Here is a 17,463-nt window from a genome sequence, read left to right as displayed (position 1 = left end):
CCATTTTGTGAGGCAAAACAACACTTCCGGTCCGATAATATGTCAAGTGAGATTTCTGAGATAACTGATGGATTAAATTCTTTGATTGGTTTTATAAAACGGAGACACCAACGAAAGGGATTTATAATGTGGATGAAATTCAATATGTACGAGAAGCCAAAGGCTACTATATACAATAAAACATAATTTTTCACAGGAAGGATGGTTAAGCATGGTTGTCTTTTCCCACGGCGTGAACTCGTCGAACAAGGGATCATATACAGTCAAAAGAAATATTATTCAAACCAAATAATTTCCCAGAAGACGTTCCCTTAAAGTAAGATTTTGCCAAAGAAACAACCTCAATGAGGTAAAAATTATTACCCAGAAGATTAAATTTCAAAAAAAAGTAGATAATCAGTTTCCACAGGGATTTTTATCCTAAAACGGCTTTGTTATGCTCAAATTCTACATAAAAGACAGTGGTTGATGGGGATTTTCTTCTCTACACTTCAAGGCTGAATGATGTGGATCTTTCTGTGGGTGAGTGAGGGTAACGTCACCTGAAGCCACAAAAGCGCGCTTTTATTTCCAGATTGTCTAAGCTTTAGTGAGCCTCCGGAAAATACCAGAAAAGATTTGGTAGAGGGGGGGAGAATTTAATCCCTAAACTTCTTTCATTCTGAGGAATATATTTGGACTAAGTTCTATTGGTGCAACTGGGTGATTCCTTCCATCTTATTGCAGAAATAATTTAATGAAAAAGAAAAGTTTACACTCATATGCCTGCATCATATGACCTGCATCAAAGCTGGAGGGGGACTTATGATCCCCAAAAGGAAATATCTAAGTTTAAGTGTTACCAACAACTTAAATTATATTAATAAAACTAAAAAATTATTTTTTGAATAAAAATTGAGAGCTTTATCACAAGTAGCGCTACAGCGCTGCCTAAGTAAATAGCAATAAGGATCCAATGTATGTCTTTTTTTTCTTTTCTCTGGGCTACTTCATAGAGAAGGAGTTGTCATAGAAAGTATGGAGGGGGCTCATTGGATCAGAAATTGAAAGTTCTAATAGCCTTATTAAAAGTCAAAGTAACTGAAAAGCAACCAGCCCTCCCCCTCACTCCCCTTCCCTCAAAGATATTAGATCAAAATTTTGAGATAGCAATTTCGTTCAGAAAGGTTGAAAGGTCCAATAATTATGCTTCCAGCGATGACACAGCTCCCCACAGCCCATGGGGGAGGGCTGATCCTGGGTTTCCAAAAGGAACAAGAATACTAAGGTTAAACTTTCAGGAAAGGTTGAGGGGGCTGTTGAACTAAATCAAAAAACACTATTTGTATGCATGTTGTCAAAAAGGCGTATCAGCAATATCTCAGGGACGGCTTAGGGTACTAAGCTGAAACTTTCAGGGCTTGTTAAGGGAAATGTTGAAATAACCAGAAAATTCTACGTGCATAACTCTATTACTACCAATGTTACTACTCCTGCTGCCATTACTACTTTTACTACCTCTTTTGCTACTGCTACTACTAGTGTTACTTCTGCAGCTACCATTACTAAGGCGAAGGGTATTAAGGCGAAACCTTCAGAAAACTCAGAGTGGGATGTATAATTAAACCAAAATACGTTATGTGGATGCAGGTTCCAAAAGGGCGTACCAGCAAAATTTCATAAACGTCTTAGAATATTAAGTTGAAACTTTCAGGGCATGGTGAGGAGGATGTTGAACTAACCAAAAGACACTATACTACTACTACTGCTACTACCGCCACTACAACTACTACTTCTGCTACTACTACTGCTAGTAGGGCTAACACTTCCTATGCCTTCTAAAGACCAGACAGTCAATTGCACTTTACTGAAAACAAAATATATTTACACGTCTTCTCTGTTACAAGGTTAATAAATACAAAGTTCCTAAGACTTCCAGGAATAAATGTCAATTTATATATTAAAATGTCAATTTACATTAGCTTTTTTCAGTAATTTTGTCTATTATGCTGATTTTGTATCTTTTTTTCTATTGTTGACGTCAGACGAATAAAAAAAACACAGCTTGACATAAAAACTGTTTTCAGTAAAGTGCAAATGACGCTAGGGTTTTTACAAGGTGGAGAGGGCGTTGGCCCTACTTCTTTTTGGGGTAGTTTCTATCAGTTTTAAGTTTGACTGGATTATTTATAGTAATTTCTGTTTGTATTGACTTTCCCTTATTTATCGATAATGCTTTATGTTATTTAAACTTGAATTACCATGTGACTTTATTTCTGCTCATCTTGGCTTAAATTTAGCATTTTACTTTTTTTAAACTTGTTTTGTACCAAAAGCTTTTTTTTTAATTTATTGAATTTAAGAGAAACAGCTATCCTATGTATTAGGGAGCAGATCTAAGAGTTTAAGCACTTTGCAAAGGCTTCAAAAACAGCTGTTGGTTCTGAAACAGCTGTTGGTTCTGAAAAAGGCTTCAAAAACAGCTTTTGTTCTGAAAAGCTGTTTGGTTTTAGTGGTTTTATTTTGGGGAGGTCCTCTCCACACTTTGCTGTTTTTTAAAGCGGTTTAACTTTTGAATATAAATTCAACATAAAATACTAATATAAACATGCTTCGAGGAGGGAGGAGGGAAGCTGCAAAAGATTATTTCATAGGTCACGACTTTTCAATACTCAAGATGAAAAGGGTTCATCTGGCAAATTTATTTCTCTGAGGGTCATCTTATCCCATATCAAATAACTATGTCTGTAAAACTTTATGTTGCTACAGCACAAAAAAGAACTCCCAGACTGTTTTGCATAATATCTTTCAGCTTGCGTCTCAATGTGAGTCATAAGGGCTTCAGAAATATCATCCACAATTATACAACCCTTTAAGAGACCATTGTACCTGACCTATTGTTACATATACAGAGCATTCTAAGAATACGCAGTAAAAAAAAAAAAAAAAAACTAGAAGTTTACTGTATCAGGAACTCTGGAAAAGTCCAACATAGACACTCCTTTAGATTTGACTTCCTCTGAAATCTGTCTTCTGAAGAAATGAAACCTTTTCAGTTGTTTTTGGTCTAGTTTCTCCGTATTCAAGGTCATAATTGCTTCTCTGACATCATCAATTGTTAAAAATTTCTAAAAGACAAAGATAAAATGATCAAGGTGTAACGGGTAGGCCTGGATTTATCCATAGGCCGACTAGGGCCGGTCCTATGGGCGCACAATGCCAGGGGACGCAATAAACTATCACTGAGTTTTTTTTTTTTAACAAAAACTAGGCTGATGTAATTAATAGTAGAATGGCAGGTGTAGTACGCACTGCACCTATTCACAAAAAAGTGATTTTAAAACAACAAAGAAATTCAATGGCCACTTATAAACTGTCAGATGTCTCCCAAGAATGGCTGCTGAGATTTCGGTATCACCTCTCTCTTTCATTGCGTTTGGCTCATCAGTTGCGTTTTGTTCATTGCTTCCACTATCCCCCAATTTCCGAGGATTTCCAAGAAAAACTCGCAAAAACGGAGCAGGAAAAAACACTTGTGCCTAGAAGCGTCAACGCTTTAAATCAATTCAATTCAATCTTTTTATCTCCTCTGAATAAGAAGAGTAAAAATAAAAAAAAAAAAAAACGCTAATCAACAGGCCATAAAATTCTTTTAAACTATGTAACAACAAGTACGCAAAGGCCTTCAATCAAACTCACCACACAAATTAACACTTCATTCAATAAATAATAAATTAACACTTAAAATTAACAATTCATTCACTAATTAATAAATAAAAAAAAATAATTAAAAAAAATTAATTAAGCTTCATGCGCAGCTTTATATAAATTATGAGAAAAAAGTGGTAATTTGGATAAAAATTATTTTGCTTTTTCTCCAAAACATCAACAGGGTTTTTTATTTTATATATATTCATTAAAAAAGTATTTGATTCCGATTTAGAAAAGTGGCAAAGGAACTTGGCAACATTAAAACATGTGGTTTTTACATGCGCAATATTACTAATTCTAAAAAACGGGAGAAGCGATGAAAAAACAATCTGAGGCAAAGCGACAGTATTATATACCGAGCCGGTGATTTCCGAGAAAGAAGATCGCGAAGACAAATTATTGCCCCGAAACTAGACGCTATTCTACTTTTAACTGCTTTAGAAATAGAAGCATGGCATAGAGCTAAAGTTGGTCCATAAGGCACACTACTACACTAATCCGGCTCCAGAAACAGGATTAAATAAAAAAAAAAAAAAAGTTTTTTCAAGTGAAAGTAAGGAGCAACATTAAAACTTAAAACGAACTGAAATTATTACGCATATAAAGGGGGTTGCCCCCACCTCAACACCTCGCTCTTTACGCTAGAGTTTTTTAGTACTTTTGAAAAAGTATCTTATTGTTCTAATTAAACGGCCCTTGTGTTTCAGGAGTCATTCTTACAGAATTGGAAAAAAAAATCAAACTTCAGCGTAAGGAGCGTGTTGAGGAGGAAGCGACCCCTTTTATATAAGTAATAATTTCTGTTCGTTTTAAGTTTTAATGTTGCTCCTTACTTTCACTTGAAAAAACTTTTTTTTTTTATTTAAGTTCTGATCCCTTTCCAAGGAAAATTTTTCTACACAATTCAATCCCGGTGCAAATTTCCCCCAGACAATCACAGTTAACCACTCCGCGCGTAAAATTGAGACGGAAAAGAGAAAGCAAGACATACAAAAGAATTTTTTGTAAGAATTCTGGCAAATTCCTCCACCGTATAATTTCCCCTGACGAGTTCAGTCCCTGGAAACTTCCCTCCCCATCAAAAATTCCCCCTTGGAAAAACCCTCAGCAGAAAATTTGACCCCCCACCCAAAAATGTATGCATACATCCCATTAACAAATATTATGCACAAACAATGCGCAAATTTATAACTTCAAGACCTTTCCCCTGGGGCTGTAAGGGTCTATACATAAAGGCATAGTTATTGGGCCTTTAAACTAAGATGAACAAAATCGCTATCTCATAATTTTTATCTGACAATTTTGGGAAAAAATGGGCGGAGGAGGGGGCCTAGTTGCCCTCCATTTTTTTGGTCACTTAGGGCACTAGAACTTTTAATTTCCGTTCGAATGAGCCCGCTCCCGATATTCTAGGACCAACGGGTCAATACGATCACCCCTGGGAAAAAAAAAAAAAAAAAAAAAAAAAAAAAAAACATGCATCAGTGATCTTTCTTCTGGCAAAAAATGCAAAATTCCACATTTTTGCACATAGAAGCTTGAAACATCTGAAATAGGGTTCTCTGATACGCTGAATCTGATGGTGTGATTTTCATTAGGATCACTTGACTTTTAGAGGCTGTTTTCCCCTTTTTTCGAAAATCAGGAAAATTTTCTCAGGTTCGTAACCTTTGATGGGTAAGACTAAACTTAATGAAATTGATATAGCTAATGGTATCAGAATTCCGTTTTTTAGAGTTTCGGTTAGTATTGAGCTGGGTCGCTCCTTACTTACGGTTCGTTACCACGAACTGTTTGATGAGAAAAGAAGATAATTCAAGAAGATATTACTACTGGTGATACTGACAACTCATTGCATTACCTAGTCACCTGAGGCAAAAACAACTCCATACACTCCTCCTACACCCTAATCTATTCAAAGTACCACTCTTTAATATGTCAAAAGAAGATCTACCTTCTCTATGGCCACATTTGGAGATGACCTGCTTTTCATTTGGTCCCATATGAATGGCCGAAAAGAACAATTTTTCGCAATTTGTCGTCTTCCATCCATAACACATGGCCCAGCCCTCTCAACTTTTTATTAGTTGTAGCCCAAGAAAGATGGAAAGAACCACATTTTTCCTACAGCTTGTTGCTTGACATATGGTCAGTTAGACAGGTAGCTAAGACTATATACAGACAATTCCTTTGGAATTGACAAATAGGCCTATTCCTCCACCTTCCAAAGCACTCTGTTTCCAAACCATACTTAACCAATGTCATCGCTGTAGGATCCAATGTTCCAATCTTGGTTCAAAGGCATATCTTTCTATTCTTCAAAATTTTTTAACTACGAAAAAAAAACACACCTTCCACTTCAACTCTGCCATCTTCACTAATGATACTATCCACTTAAGTAAAGCTGTCCATTTCGTGAATCTCGTAGCCCAATTAACCTCTTCACTTTCATTTATTCCTAGTCTAAGTAACTTAGTTGTATTATATTATAGCCTGGTGATGTCCAGATTGGAGTATTTGAATGTGCGGCGCTACGCCAATTAATAAAACAGACCAGATGGCTCTCGAATCTGTTCAAAGATGGGCGACAAAATGTGTAAAGGGTCTCAAAGATAAAGAGTATGGATGTTGACTGCAGAGCCTGAAGCTACCAACTCTGACATACCGTCGATGCAGAGGAGATATGATACTGCCCTATAAGTTGCTAAAGTCTGACGACAAAGATCTGTTTGAACCTGCCCGGTCATCAAGTAACAGAGGTCATTCAGCAAAGCTGTTAAGCAAGCGTGGCAAGACAAGAAAAAGAAACAGTTTCTTCTACAATCAAATCATAAGTCTGTGAAACGGCCTAAGAGAGAGGACGGTGGGATCTACACCAATTGATAGCTTCAAATCATACCTTGACAAGGACTGAGCAACAAAACCATGGCTCACACAATGGGATGCAGCAGATGTCCCGCAGCCCCATCATCACTAACTAGCCTACACCAGATTTGTCCGTATTCCTAGCAAGTGCGATTTAAGGTAATTAAATATGGTATTCTAATACTGCAATACACATCCATTATACACATTAAGAAGATACAAGATATTTATTTTGACAATCTCTATCACAAGCCCCAAAGGGGTGAATTCGAATTTCTGAGTTAGAAAGAAACAAAACAAGCAAAAAAAAAATAAAAACAGAAAACTGAAAAACTGCCAAACAATGCCAGCACAACAATAGCAGAATGAAAAATCAGTCCTTAGTCAAAGTAATTAAAATGCAGTGTCGGATTAGGTTAAAAAGGTAAAAAAAACTGGTAAAGCTAAAAAATAATTAGATAATATACAGCCTAAAATTGAAAAAAACATTAAAGGGACATATAAGAAAAGGGGGAAAAACAAGTGAAAAAATACAAAACTTGGGCAACACCAGTATGAAATAATTACAATGGGAAAACTACCGGGATATTTTGTGGATATTTTTATTTAATGAAGTGGACAAATGTTTTCTTATATCTGGAGGTAAAGCAGCAAATGCGGGACAAGACAGAAAGGAGTTCAGAAACAACCCGAAGTGGTCGGAATCTGGCTGGGGGGGTCTATTGGGGAAAACATTTTCCGTGTGAGGGTTTGCTATTGCATTTTTTTTTTTTTTTTTTTGCAAAAACAACACACAAAAGAACTCTTGTGTGTTTCCAATCTGTTTTTTTTTTAGAAGAAGAGAGTATGTAACCCTAGCTATGAGCATACTCTCATAGCTTAGAAGAAGAAGAGAGTATGAAGAGAGAAGAAGAAGAAGAAGAAGCTTAGAAGAAGAAGAGAGTATCACATTTTTTTAGAAGAAGAGAGTATGGAATCCTAGCTATGAGGATACTCTCATAGCTTAGAAGAAGAAGAGAGTATGAAGAGAGAAGAAGAAGAAGAAGAAGCTTAGAAGAAGAAGAGAGTATCACATTTTTTTTGAAGAAGAGAGTATGGAATCCTGGCTATGAGTATACTCTCATAGCTTAGAAGAAGAAGAGAGTATGAAGAGAGAAGAAGAAGAAGAAGAAGCTTAGAAGAAGAAGAGATTATCACATTTTTTTTAGAAGAAGAGAGTATGGAATCCTAGCTATGAGTATACTCTCATAGCTTAGAAGAAGAAGAGAGTATGAAGAGAGAAGAAGAAGAAGAAGAAGCTTAGAAGAAGAAGAGTGTCACATTTTTTTTAGAAGAAGAGAGTATGGAATCCTAGCTATGAGTATACTCTCATAGCTTAGAAGAAGAAGAGAGTATGAAGAGAGAAGAAGAAGAAGAAGAAGAAGAAGAAGAAGAAGAAGAAGAAGCTTAGAAGAAGAAGAGAGTATCGCATTTTTTTTAGAAGAAGAGAGTATGAAATCCTAGCTATGAGTATACTCTCATAGCTTAGAAGAAGAAGAGAGTATGAAGAGAGAAGAAGAAGAAGAAGAATAAGAAGAAGCTTAGAAGAACAAGAGAGCCAGCTGTGAATTAGAAGAAGAAGAAGAAGAAGAAGAGTACCACATTTTTTTAGAAGAAGAGAGTATGGAATCCTAGCTTCTTTAAAAATAATTTACAGGGCTCTTATTTGGATGGATCAGAGTTTTCTTATTCTTTGCGGGAGATTCGACGGTGCCATACAGGAGATGCCATATACAGAAGATATAAAATATATTTTTAAGGAGATATTAATGGCAACACATGAGCATAAGCAGAGGTCTGAACATAAGCAGTAAAAAGACCAATAGGAAATTTGTAACAGATAAATTAAATTTAATTGTAAGACATTCTGCTTTTAGTGAAAAAATATTTAAATGTTTTAAGCTACATTATAACTAAGAAAAAAGTGATAACTATTTATTGATTAACATATCTGTAGCATACATGGAATCTAGCATAAAAGTGAGAAAAGGACCAGGAACATCAGCTTCCATAGAGGTGCATACAGGTATTATAGAGGTGCAGAGGGAATCTAAGATAAAAGTGAGAAAAGGACCAGGAACATCAGCTTCCATAGAGGTGCATACAGGTGTTAAAGAGGTGCATAGGGAATCTAGGATAAAACTGCAAGAGAATCTAGGATAAAACTGAGAAAAGGACCAGGAACATCAGCTTCCATAGAGGTGCATACAGGTGTTATAGAGGTGCATAGGGAATCTAGGATAAAAGTGCAAGAGAATCTAGGATAAAACTGAGAAAGGGGCCAGGAACATCAGCTTCCATAGAGGTGCATACAGGTGTTATAGAGGTGCATAGGGAATCTAGGATAAAAGTGCAAGGGAATCTAGCATCAAAGTGAGAAAAGGACCAGGAACATCAGCTTCCATGGAGGTGCATACAGGTGCTACCCCTTGGCTGGAATCATATAATTTTTAGTCGTGTCTGCCCATGTGTGAGCTTAGGGGGGGGGGGGAGTAGATAAGGATTCAAAATAATAAAAGTAAAAAGGCATATTTCGTTTCCCATTTTTTTTTTTTTTTTTTTTTTTTTTTTTTTTTTTGCAGAGAGTGGTCTTTCAAACCAATCTCATGGCAAAGAATTCCCATCTCCCATCTCCCCTGTATGCAGATAGGGTCATTCATAAATAATTACCAAGTACTATTTGCAACACTACACTTGCCTAGTATTGTCTACTATTTGTCTAGTATTGTCTTAACTTTATAGGTTGGAACTCAGTTGTTAGCGGAATATATAGTTTGTAATTTAAAAAAATAATAAAAAAGAGTTTATGCAATATTGTAAGATCAGCTAAATGCCAAGGTTCGTTTAGCAAAATAATATCAGTATCAATAAAATTATTAATAAAAATATCAAATTTATCCTCAATCTCAGGTTTAATTGAAGTAGGAAGTAGGAATAAATAATGCTTCCATAATTCGAAATTAAATGAAAACATGCACATAAAAAATATCTTGTGCAGGCATGAAACCAGAAAATCTAATTGAAAAAAATTGTAAAACTTTATCCTTTTTTTTTAATTCCCAAATTAGTGTTGCTAGGTACATTTAAATATCTAATTTGCCACTAGTCTTTCACATCATTCCATAATGAGGTTTTGGATAACTGTTGATCCATCTTTTGAAGGGGTCAAAAGAGAAACCTTAAGGCATTAAAGTGGCAGTTCTGGCCTCTCTTGCGCCTGGGGATAAATCTTGATTAGTGTCCCAGCCCTGTCTCCCAAAAATTATGAGGCTACATTTTAAGAATATTTTCATTTGTGAACAAAATTTTCATTTATGAACATTTACTCAAATCTGACTTTTCTTACTTTATATGGAAAAAGATATGGAAAAAATGAAATTATGGATTCAATTTGCTTATACTTACTGCCATCTTTGCCCCCTACTTTATTCTAATAAAAAATTAAATTTCAAAAATTAAAAAATGATCATAAATGTTAGATTAGTTATTTGAAATTGTGCACCCATAAAATTGTAGTGCCCAGGGCAATTGTCTCCACTGCCCCCCCCCCCCCTCCTAAAACCAACTCTGAAGTATATCATCTTTGACCTGCCTTAATCTTGCATAAGATACATCAGTATTCCCTAATATCTGGAAGTGCTCATCCCTCCTACCTATTTTAAACAGAAACAACCTAAAGCATGATTCTATATTATACAGGCCTCCTCAGAATCAGACTGGATTAAGGAAACACCATTCATCAGCAGAGACTTTTGTCTCTTCAACAAAATCCATGATACAGTTTTTGTCAGCAAGGAGCCTGTCTGGTGCAGAAATTCATCAAGAGATTTTCAGGGTGTACAGTGATACTGTTATGAGTGAAAGCAAAGTGTATGAGTAAGTGGGTATAAGAATTCAAAGATGGCCATGACAACATCCATGATGAGGACTGCTCTGGTTGCCCTTCTTTGATTACTGACAATTTGGTGAGTTCAGTTCTAGTGAGGATTCGTGAGAACAGGTACTTATAAAACTGTTTCTGCACAACTACAGTTTAGGAAATTGTACCCCTGTTGGGTCCCAAAACTTTTAACAGAGGACCACAAAAACCAAAGATTTGAGTGTGCAATGAAGTTCTCAACCCGTTATCCTGAAGAAGGTGATGGCTTCTTGGGTTAGATTATAACTGGAAATGAAACATGGGTTTGCAACAAAGCATGAAACAGAGACACACACACTTGCCTGCAAAGGTGAAGGCCAACAGATTCTGTCCAAGCACACAATCACGGCATTGGTGTTCTGAGATAGGCATGGTGTTTTGTTGGCCAACTTTGTTTACCAAGGAACCACTATTAATGCAGAACCTTACTCCCGGACCCTGAGAAAACTTTGCAGAGCAATGCAAACCAAAAGACACAGAATGCTGACAAAGGAAATTGTCCTTCTCCATGACAATGTAAGACCTCACACTACAGGTCAGACTCACAATTTGTTGGACAGTTTTGACTGGGAAGTTTTAGACCAACCACCCTCCAGTCCTGATCTTGTGCCAAGTGATCACCATCCATTTCTCCACCTCAAACAACACCTCAGTGGCAACTGTTACAGTGATGATGACGACGTAAAAACGTAAGTGAACTCCTTGGTTATCAGAGCAGACAGCAAGTCTTTATGAAGAAGGTATTTTAAAATTGGTTGAGAGGTATGATAACTGTTTGAACAAACTTGGCAATTATGTCGAAAAATACAGTAAAGTATACAGTTTCTGAAAATAAATTTGCTTTTTTGAAATAATTTTTTGTTGTATACTTATGTTCAAATGGAACTTGCTTAAAAAACAGACCTTGTATATAGACCAAATTATACATTCTCTGCAAATTTTTCTATTACTTGATTCTATGCCATTAGATTAATTAGAAGAAAAGAACAATGTATTGAAAATATATAATTTGTGCTACATGCACCATCAGGGGGAGGAGTAGTGAAGTGCAGGGGCTTCCTGAGGCTCATTTTACTAGGGGGGAGGGATCTTTGTAAATTTTACCAAATTGCTAGCTGATTTATGCCAAATTTTCTGCGGAAATCAAGAATTTTGCTAAATTTTGGCCAATTTTGCAAAATTTCGGGGGGAATTTCCAAATGCCAAAAAATCAGGGGGCGGGAAGGGGGCGCCCCTCCACGTCCCCCGTCCCCCCCCCCCCCTCGGGACGCCCCTGGTGAAGTGTAGTGTTTCTGGGAATGCTATTAGTAAGTATTTTAGAATTTTTACAGTAGTTCACAGAAATACAGTGTTTCCTTCTGAAGAGTTAAACAGCTAAACTAGAACTAAAAAATTATAATAAATAAGAAAAAGTGAATGAAACTTGAAGCATATAGAACATTTTTGGACTATAATTTTTATGCATGTTGTGAAAAAAATGATTGTTCAAGTTATTTAAGTCTAAATTATTATTTTAATTCATGTTCAATTAAAGAATTGAACATGTTTACTTCTTTAGAGGCCAACCACAAAAATAAGGTAAAAATGAAGATCTGTCCATTACTGATCTATTAGGCATACCAGCCAATGCTTTTTTCCAAATATGATAATTGCTTTTATTGGAAATTCAATCTTTAGCTCTTTGTGGACCCTCAAAGATGATAGAATTTTTGATTATTTTTAGCTATACCAAAGGGCTTAAAACAGCAATTCTTATTCATTATGTGTAGAATAATTTTATTTAGAACATTCCAACTGCAGCTCCACTGTACTTTACCCCCTGCCCCCTAATGTACAAATAAACAGCCTGAACCATATATATTTCCCCTGTGTTTTCTGGTTTGTGATTTTGTCTCAGTCACAGTACAGATACACATGTTTAAAACAAGAGTGACACTAAAAGCTTAAAGTAAACATGACAATTTTTTAAAGATTCGTAAATTCTTTATTCACTTAGATCATGATGAATCAATGTATGTGGATTATATAACTTTAGCATTTAGACAACGACCTGTAGCACGTCCACCGACCATCCAAACGGACCTGTTTACGGTAGCCCACTGCAATGTACGAGGTCTCAGATCTAAGTTTGACCAGTTCCTACATTCAGTGAACTCGGTCAAGCCATCTATCATGTGCATCACTGAGACCAAGCTAAACCAAGAAATTCAGAGCAGTGAGGTTGCAATACACGGATACATGCTCTTCAGGCGGGATTAAGAGCGTACTGAAGGCACTAGATACGGAGTAGGAGGTGTCACTGTTTATCTTAAGAGCCATATCCCTTATTCATGCCTGAACATACCAGATTCAGCAGGCGAGGAAGCTCTGTGGGTCAGGGTGACCTTCCCAAATAAATCCGTGATTGTCGGCACCATGTATAACCCTCCAACTTACCAGATTACCAGCTAACTTGAAGCCTCCCTTGAATATATTCGTGGCAAGTACGCTACGTTAGCCATTATCCTCCATGGAGACTTCCACGTCCATCATATAATGTGGCTTCGAAGTAAAAGTACTGATAAGGAAGTGTCGCATGTGTATGATCTATCTCTCTCTTACGGGCTGGAACAACTTGTCAATTTCGACACGTATCATGGCCCAAGTAGATCATCTCGTCTTGACCTATTCCTTACAGATCACCCTGACTCCTTTAAGGTAGACGCTCATGCTTTCACTATAACCACGTTGCACGTGGAAACCTACGTATTCTGCCTCCAGTAAAGCATGAACGAACAATCTGGCTATACAAAAGAGGTGATTGGGACGGTTTGAGAAACACTTTTTTCTCAGCAGTGGAGAGCCTTCCTCCTGGAAGGCCCAGAGAAAGCTGCAGATAAGTACCAGCAGGCCATAGTTGACTCTGTCAAAAAGCATATTTCTTCAAAGTGGATCCAGGTGTCCAGTAAGGACAAACCTTGGTTCAACGCCCAGTGTAAGAAGACAATCCGAGCAAAGCAAAAGGCACACAAGCAATGGCTACTTTCAAAGAGCAAAGAGGACAGAATTGCATTCATAAATGTGCTCAAAGATGCAGTTCGAGCGATTCGGCAGACCCGGGTTCAGTATAAGGAGAAATTCGCCACCAAACTTCAACTTGCTTCGGCAAAGAGTTGGTGGAAAATTGTCAAGGAGGCTTTACCGTCGTCCAAGGGGACCGCAATTCCTTCTCTCCAGAGTACTGGGACAGTGGTACAAGATCCACCGGCAAAGGCTGAAGCTCTTGCTAAGGCTTTTGCCGAACTCTCGAATCTAGACGATGACGGTAGAGAAGTGCCAAAATTCTCTGACCGAACCGACACTGTCCCGGAACGCGTGAATTTTTCTGCTCCCAAGATCCTTTGCATTCTGCAACATCTGGATGTGACCAAAGCCACGGGTCCTGACAACATACCAAATGTTGTCCTCAAGTCCTGCAGTGCCAAACTAGCCGGAGTCATTGCTTTTCCGGCTGTGCTTTTGCTCCGGAACCTTCCCACGAACATGGAAGTCCGCCCATGTTATACCTACTCCAAAGCCAGATGGCGATCCAACGAGTGTGGGCTCCTATAGGCCTATTAGCCTTCTCTCCTGAGTTGGCAAAGTCTACGAGAGCGTCTCCAATAAAACATTTCAACAGTTCCTGGAATCAAATGACCTTCTAGGCAATCGCCAATATGGATTCAGCCAGAAACGCTCAACATTAGACTGCCTAGTGGCCCAGCATCGGGAGTGGATCGAACTTCTGGCAATGGGATACGACATCAGGCTACTATCCTTTGACATTGCGAAAGCTTTTAACAGAGTATGGCACTGTGGCCTGCTAAAGAAACTCTATGTGTATGGTGTTCATGGATGTCTGTCAAAAGTGATTGAGAGCTTTCTTTCCAATTGTTCACTGCGGGTTGTTCTTGATGGTTTATTTCCTGCAAATATCCAGTGAAAGCAGGGGTACCCCAGGGCAGTGTCTTGGGACCTACGCTCTTCCTTATCTACATAAACGACATGGGAGACAACCTCGAAAACTATACCTACTCTAAACCTTGCCCATGTTATACCTACTCTAAAGCCAGAAGGCGATCCAACGAGCATGGGCTCCTACAGGCCTATTAGCCTTCTCTCCTGTGTTGGCAAAGTCTATGAGAGCGTCTCCAATAAAACACTTCATCAGTACCTGGAATCAAATGACCTTCTAGGCGATCACCAATATGGATTCCGCCAGAAATGCTCAACATTAAACTGCCTAGTGGCCCAGTATCAGGAGTGGATAGAACTACTGGCAATGGGATACAACATCAGGCTACTATCCTGCAACATTGTGAAAGCTTTTGACAGAGTATGGCACCGTGGCCTGCTAAAGAAACTCTATGTGTATGGTGTTCGTGGATGTCTGTTAAAAGTGATTGAGAGCTTTCTTTCCGGTTGTTCACTGCGGGTTGTTCTTGACGGTTTATTTCCTGCAAATATCCAGTGAAAGCAGGGGTACCCCAGGGCAGTGTCTTGGGACCTATGCTCTTCCTTATCTACATAAACGACATGGGAGACAACCTCGCAAACTCTCTGCATCACTTTGCCAACAATACCACAACACACTCAGCTGTCCCTAAACATGAAGACCCAACACAAGCCTCCCTTTGCCTACAGATTGATCTTTTGAAAATTCAAAAGTGGTCTGATGCATGGACGATCAACTTCAATGCATTGAAAACAAAGGAGCTTCTAATTACCCAATCAAAGGTGCCACGTGAACACCCCAGTTTCATCTTCAAAAATGAAGCTATAAAGAGAGTTGACGAGCTTTGTCTACTGGGGATTCATTTCTCCACTGATCTCTCTTGGAACAACCACCTTGATTGGGTGAGAACCTCCTGCACAAGAAAGCTGGGAGTTACTCTTTGCTGCAAAAACCTTTTTCCATCAAGCTCAATCATCCCACTCTACAAGTCTTGCATCAGACCCATAGCTGAATATGGATGCCTGCTATTTGCTGGTGCTCTGAAAACGCTGTTGGCACCACTTCAGAAGATCCAGAGTAGGGAAAATAGGGCGGGCTGCACCTCTACACAAGAATTGCTCCAACCTCCAAATGAAAGGTTTGATATAGCGTTGATGGCTGTTTTCTACAAGTACATGAATTCGCCTCCCTCAGATAAGCTCTCTCAAATTGTGCCCCCCTTCGTCCAGCCAACTAGGCAGACACAAAGGCACACAGCTCGGTCCAATTATCTAAAGGAGGATACACCAAAAACCAAGTACTTGAGGAACAGCTTAATCCGGCGTTGCAATTCTATCTGGAAAATCTTCCTGGGGATGTTATTCCTGCAAATCCCTCTGTCGACACCTTCAAAAGAAGGTTCAATAGACATTTAAAACCTTGAGGCCATTGAAAGAGGTAAATGAATGGCGGCATATCAGATACTTTGAAGTACCTGGCACCGTGAATATTAGAATAATAAAAAAAATAGCAAAATGGAATAATATTTAAATAGGCCTAAATTTTTAACCAATATTCTAATCCTTTTCTATGGGAAAAAACAAGAGAAAAGGGTATAATTTTTAAAGAACCATAGCCTACTTAAAATCAAATTTCCAAGCAAAGCAATGATCATATTTGGAAAGAGAATAAAAAGGCATCCAATGGTTGCCAATGTTCACCTTATTTGTGGCTCAGTGGTCAAAAGATCTCCACCTTTACCAAAAATAATTTCAAAAAGAAAATCAAAATGGTTTCCATACAGAAACCTGTTAATGACAATTACTGTGCATATTATGAAGTAAAACAATGATTGTCACAGTCAGAAAGAGCATGGTAAATTTGGGGCAGTTTATGTTACTGACCTACAACTAAAGCAAACATACCACTCAGTGCTTTTTTGTGTTCTTTCTGAATATAATAATTGCTTTACTTGGAAATTTAATTTTATACCCTTTAGCCTACTGATTGTCCCCCATATTGGCTCTATCATAAACCTGGATAAAAATAATTTATCAGTAATATAAACTCCCCCAAATTTACCAAGAGCACAAAAAAGGCATCAAGTAGTGTGTTTACCTTGTCCTATGTAAGCAATATAATCATCTCTAAATTTGCCTACAATCTTAGCAGTTTCATCAAACAGTTTGTGGTAATGAACTGTAAATAAGGAGCAATGCAGCTCAATAGTAACCGAAACTCTAAGAAACAGAGTCTTGATGACAATGAATACATCAAAAGAATTGACTGCTGATGCTTATTCAAAATGTTTAAAATTCATCAAGTTGAATATTACCTATCAAAAGTTACAAGCCTGAGAAAGTTTAAATAATTTTGGAAAAAGAGGGGAAACACCCTCAAAACATCAAGTGGTCTTAATGAAAATCACACCATGAGATTCAGCATGTCAGAGAATCCTACTGTAGAGGCTTCAAGATTCTATATTCAAAAATGTGGAATTTTGCATTTTTTGCCAAAAGCAAGATCATGGATGTGTGTTTATTTGTTTGCTTTTCCTGGGGGTGATTGTATCAAAACAGTTATCCTAGAAGATTGGAAGAGGGGTTACTTTATCATAATTCAAAAGTTCTAGTGCCCTTTTTAAGTGATCTAAAATAATGAACTTTAGAGAGTCCTGAAATTTGCCTACATGACAGGTTTATACCCATTGAAATTTTGACAAAACAACATTTTACATTAATTTTCAGTTACCAGTTTCTTTTTATCTGGACTTGGTTCTGAAAATACAATTTCTGTTATTTGAGAAGAATTTTAAGCCATATCAATGTTTTTTTTTCAAAATTTAGGAAATACATTTGCATATCTTTATAACCTTATAAATTGGGATTGAGCAAAGTTGTGAAGCTGAAAACAATTTTGTTGTACTTCGTTTAAGCAGAAAATCTATTTTGCAAGGTTTCACTTTTATAAATCACAGATTTTTAAAGGTCATCAAAGG

The 17,463-nt window shown here is 37.5% G+C and overlaps 1 protein-coding gene across 3 annotated transcripts in view; it reads right to left on the bottom strand.

The window, feature by feature from the left end:
* The window catches only part of LOC148942409 (glycosaminoglycan xylosylkinase), a 66,981-nt gene that overhangs the window by 48,499 nt on the left and 1,019 nt on the right, over positions 1–17,463 (bottom strand). For all 3 annotated transcript variants that reach the window (XM_089102957.1, XM_089102958.1, XM_089102959.1), the window contains exon 2: positions 2,943–3,107. In XM_089102957.1, coding sequence (XP_088959083.1) covers positions 2,943–3,107 — 165 coding nt within the window. The remainder of the gene's footprint in view (positions 1–2,942; positions 3,108–17,463) is intronic.

The sequence above is a fragment of the Artemia sp. Qi Xiang Cuo genome, chromosome 17 (genome assembly GCF_049724085.1).
Source record: "Artemia sp. Qi Xiang Cuo chromosome 17, ASM4972408v1, whole genome shotgun sequence".
NCBI classification, from domain to species: Eukaryota; Metazoa; Arthropoda; class Branchiopoda; order Anostraca; family Artemiidae; genus Artemia; species Artemia sp. Qi Xiang Cuo.
This window is presented reverse-complemented; position numbering and strand designations above follow the sequence as displayed.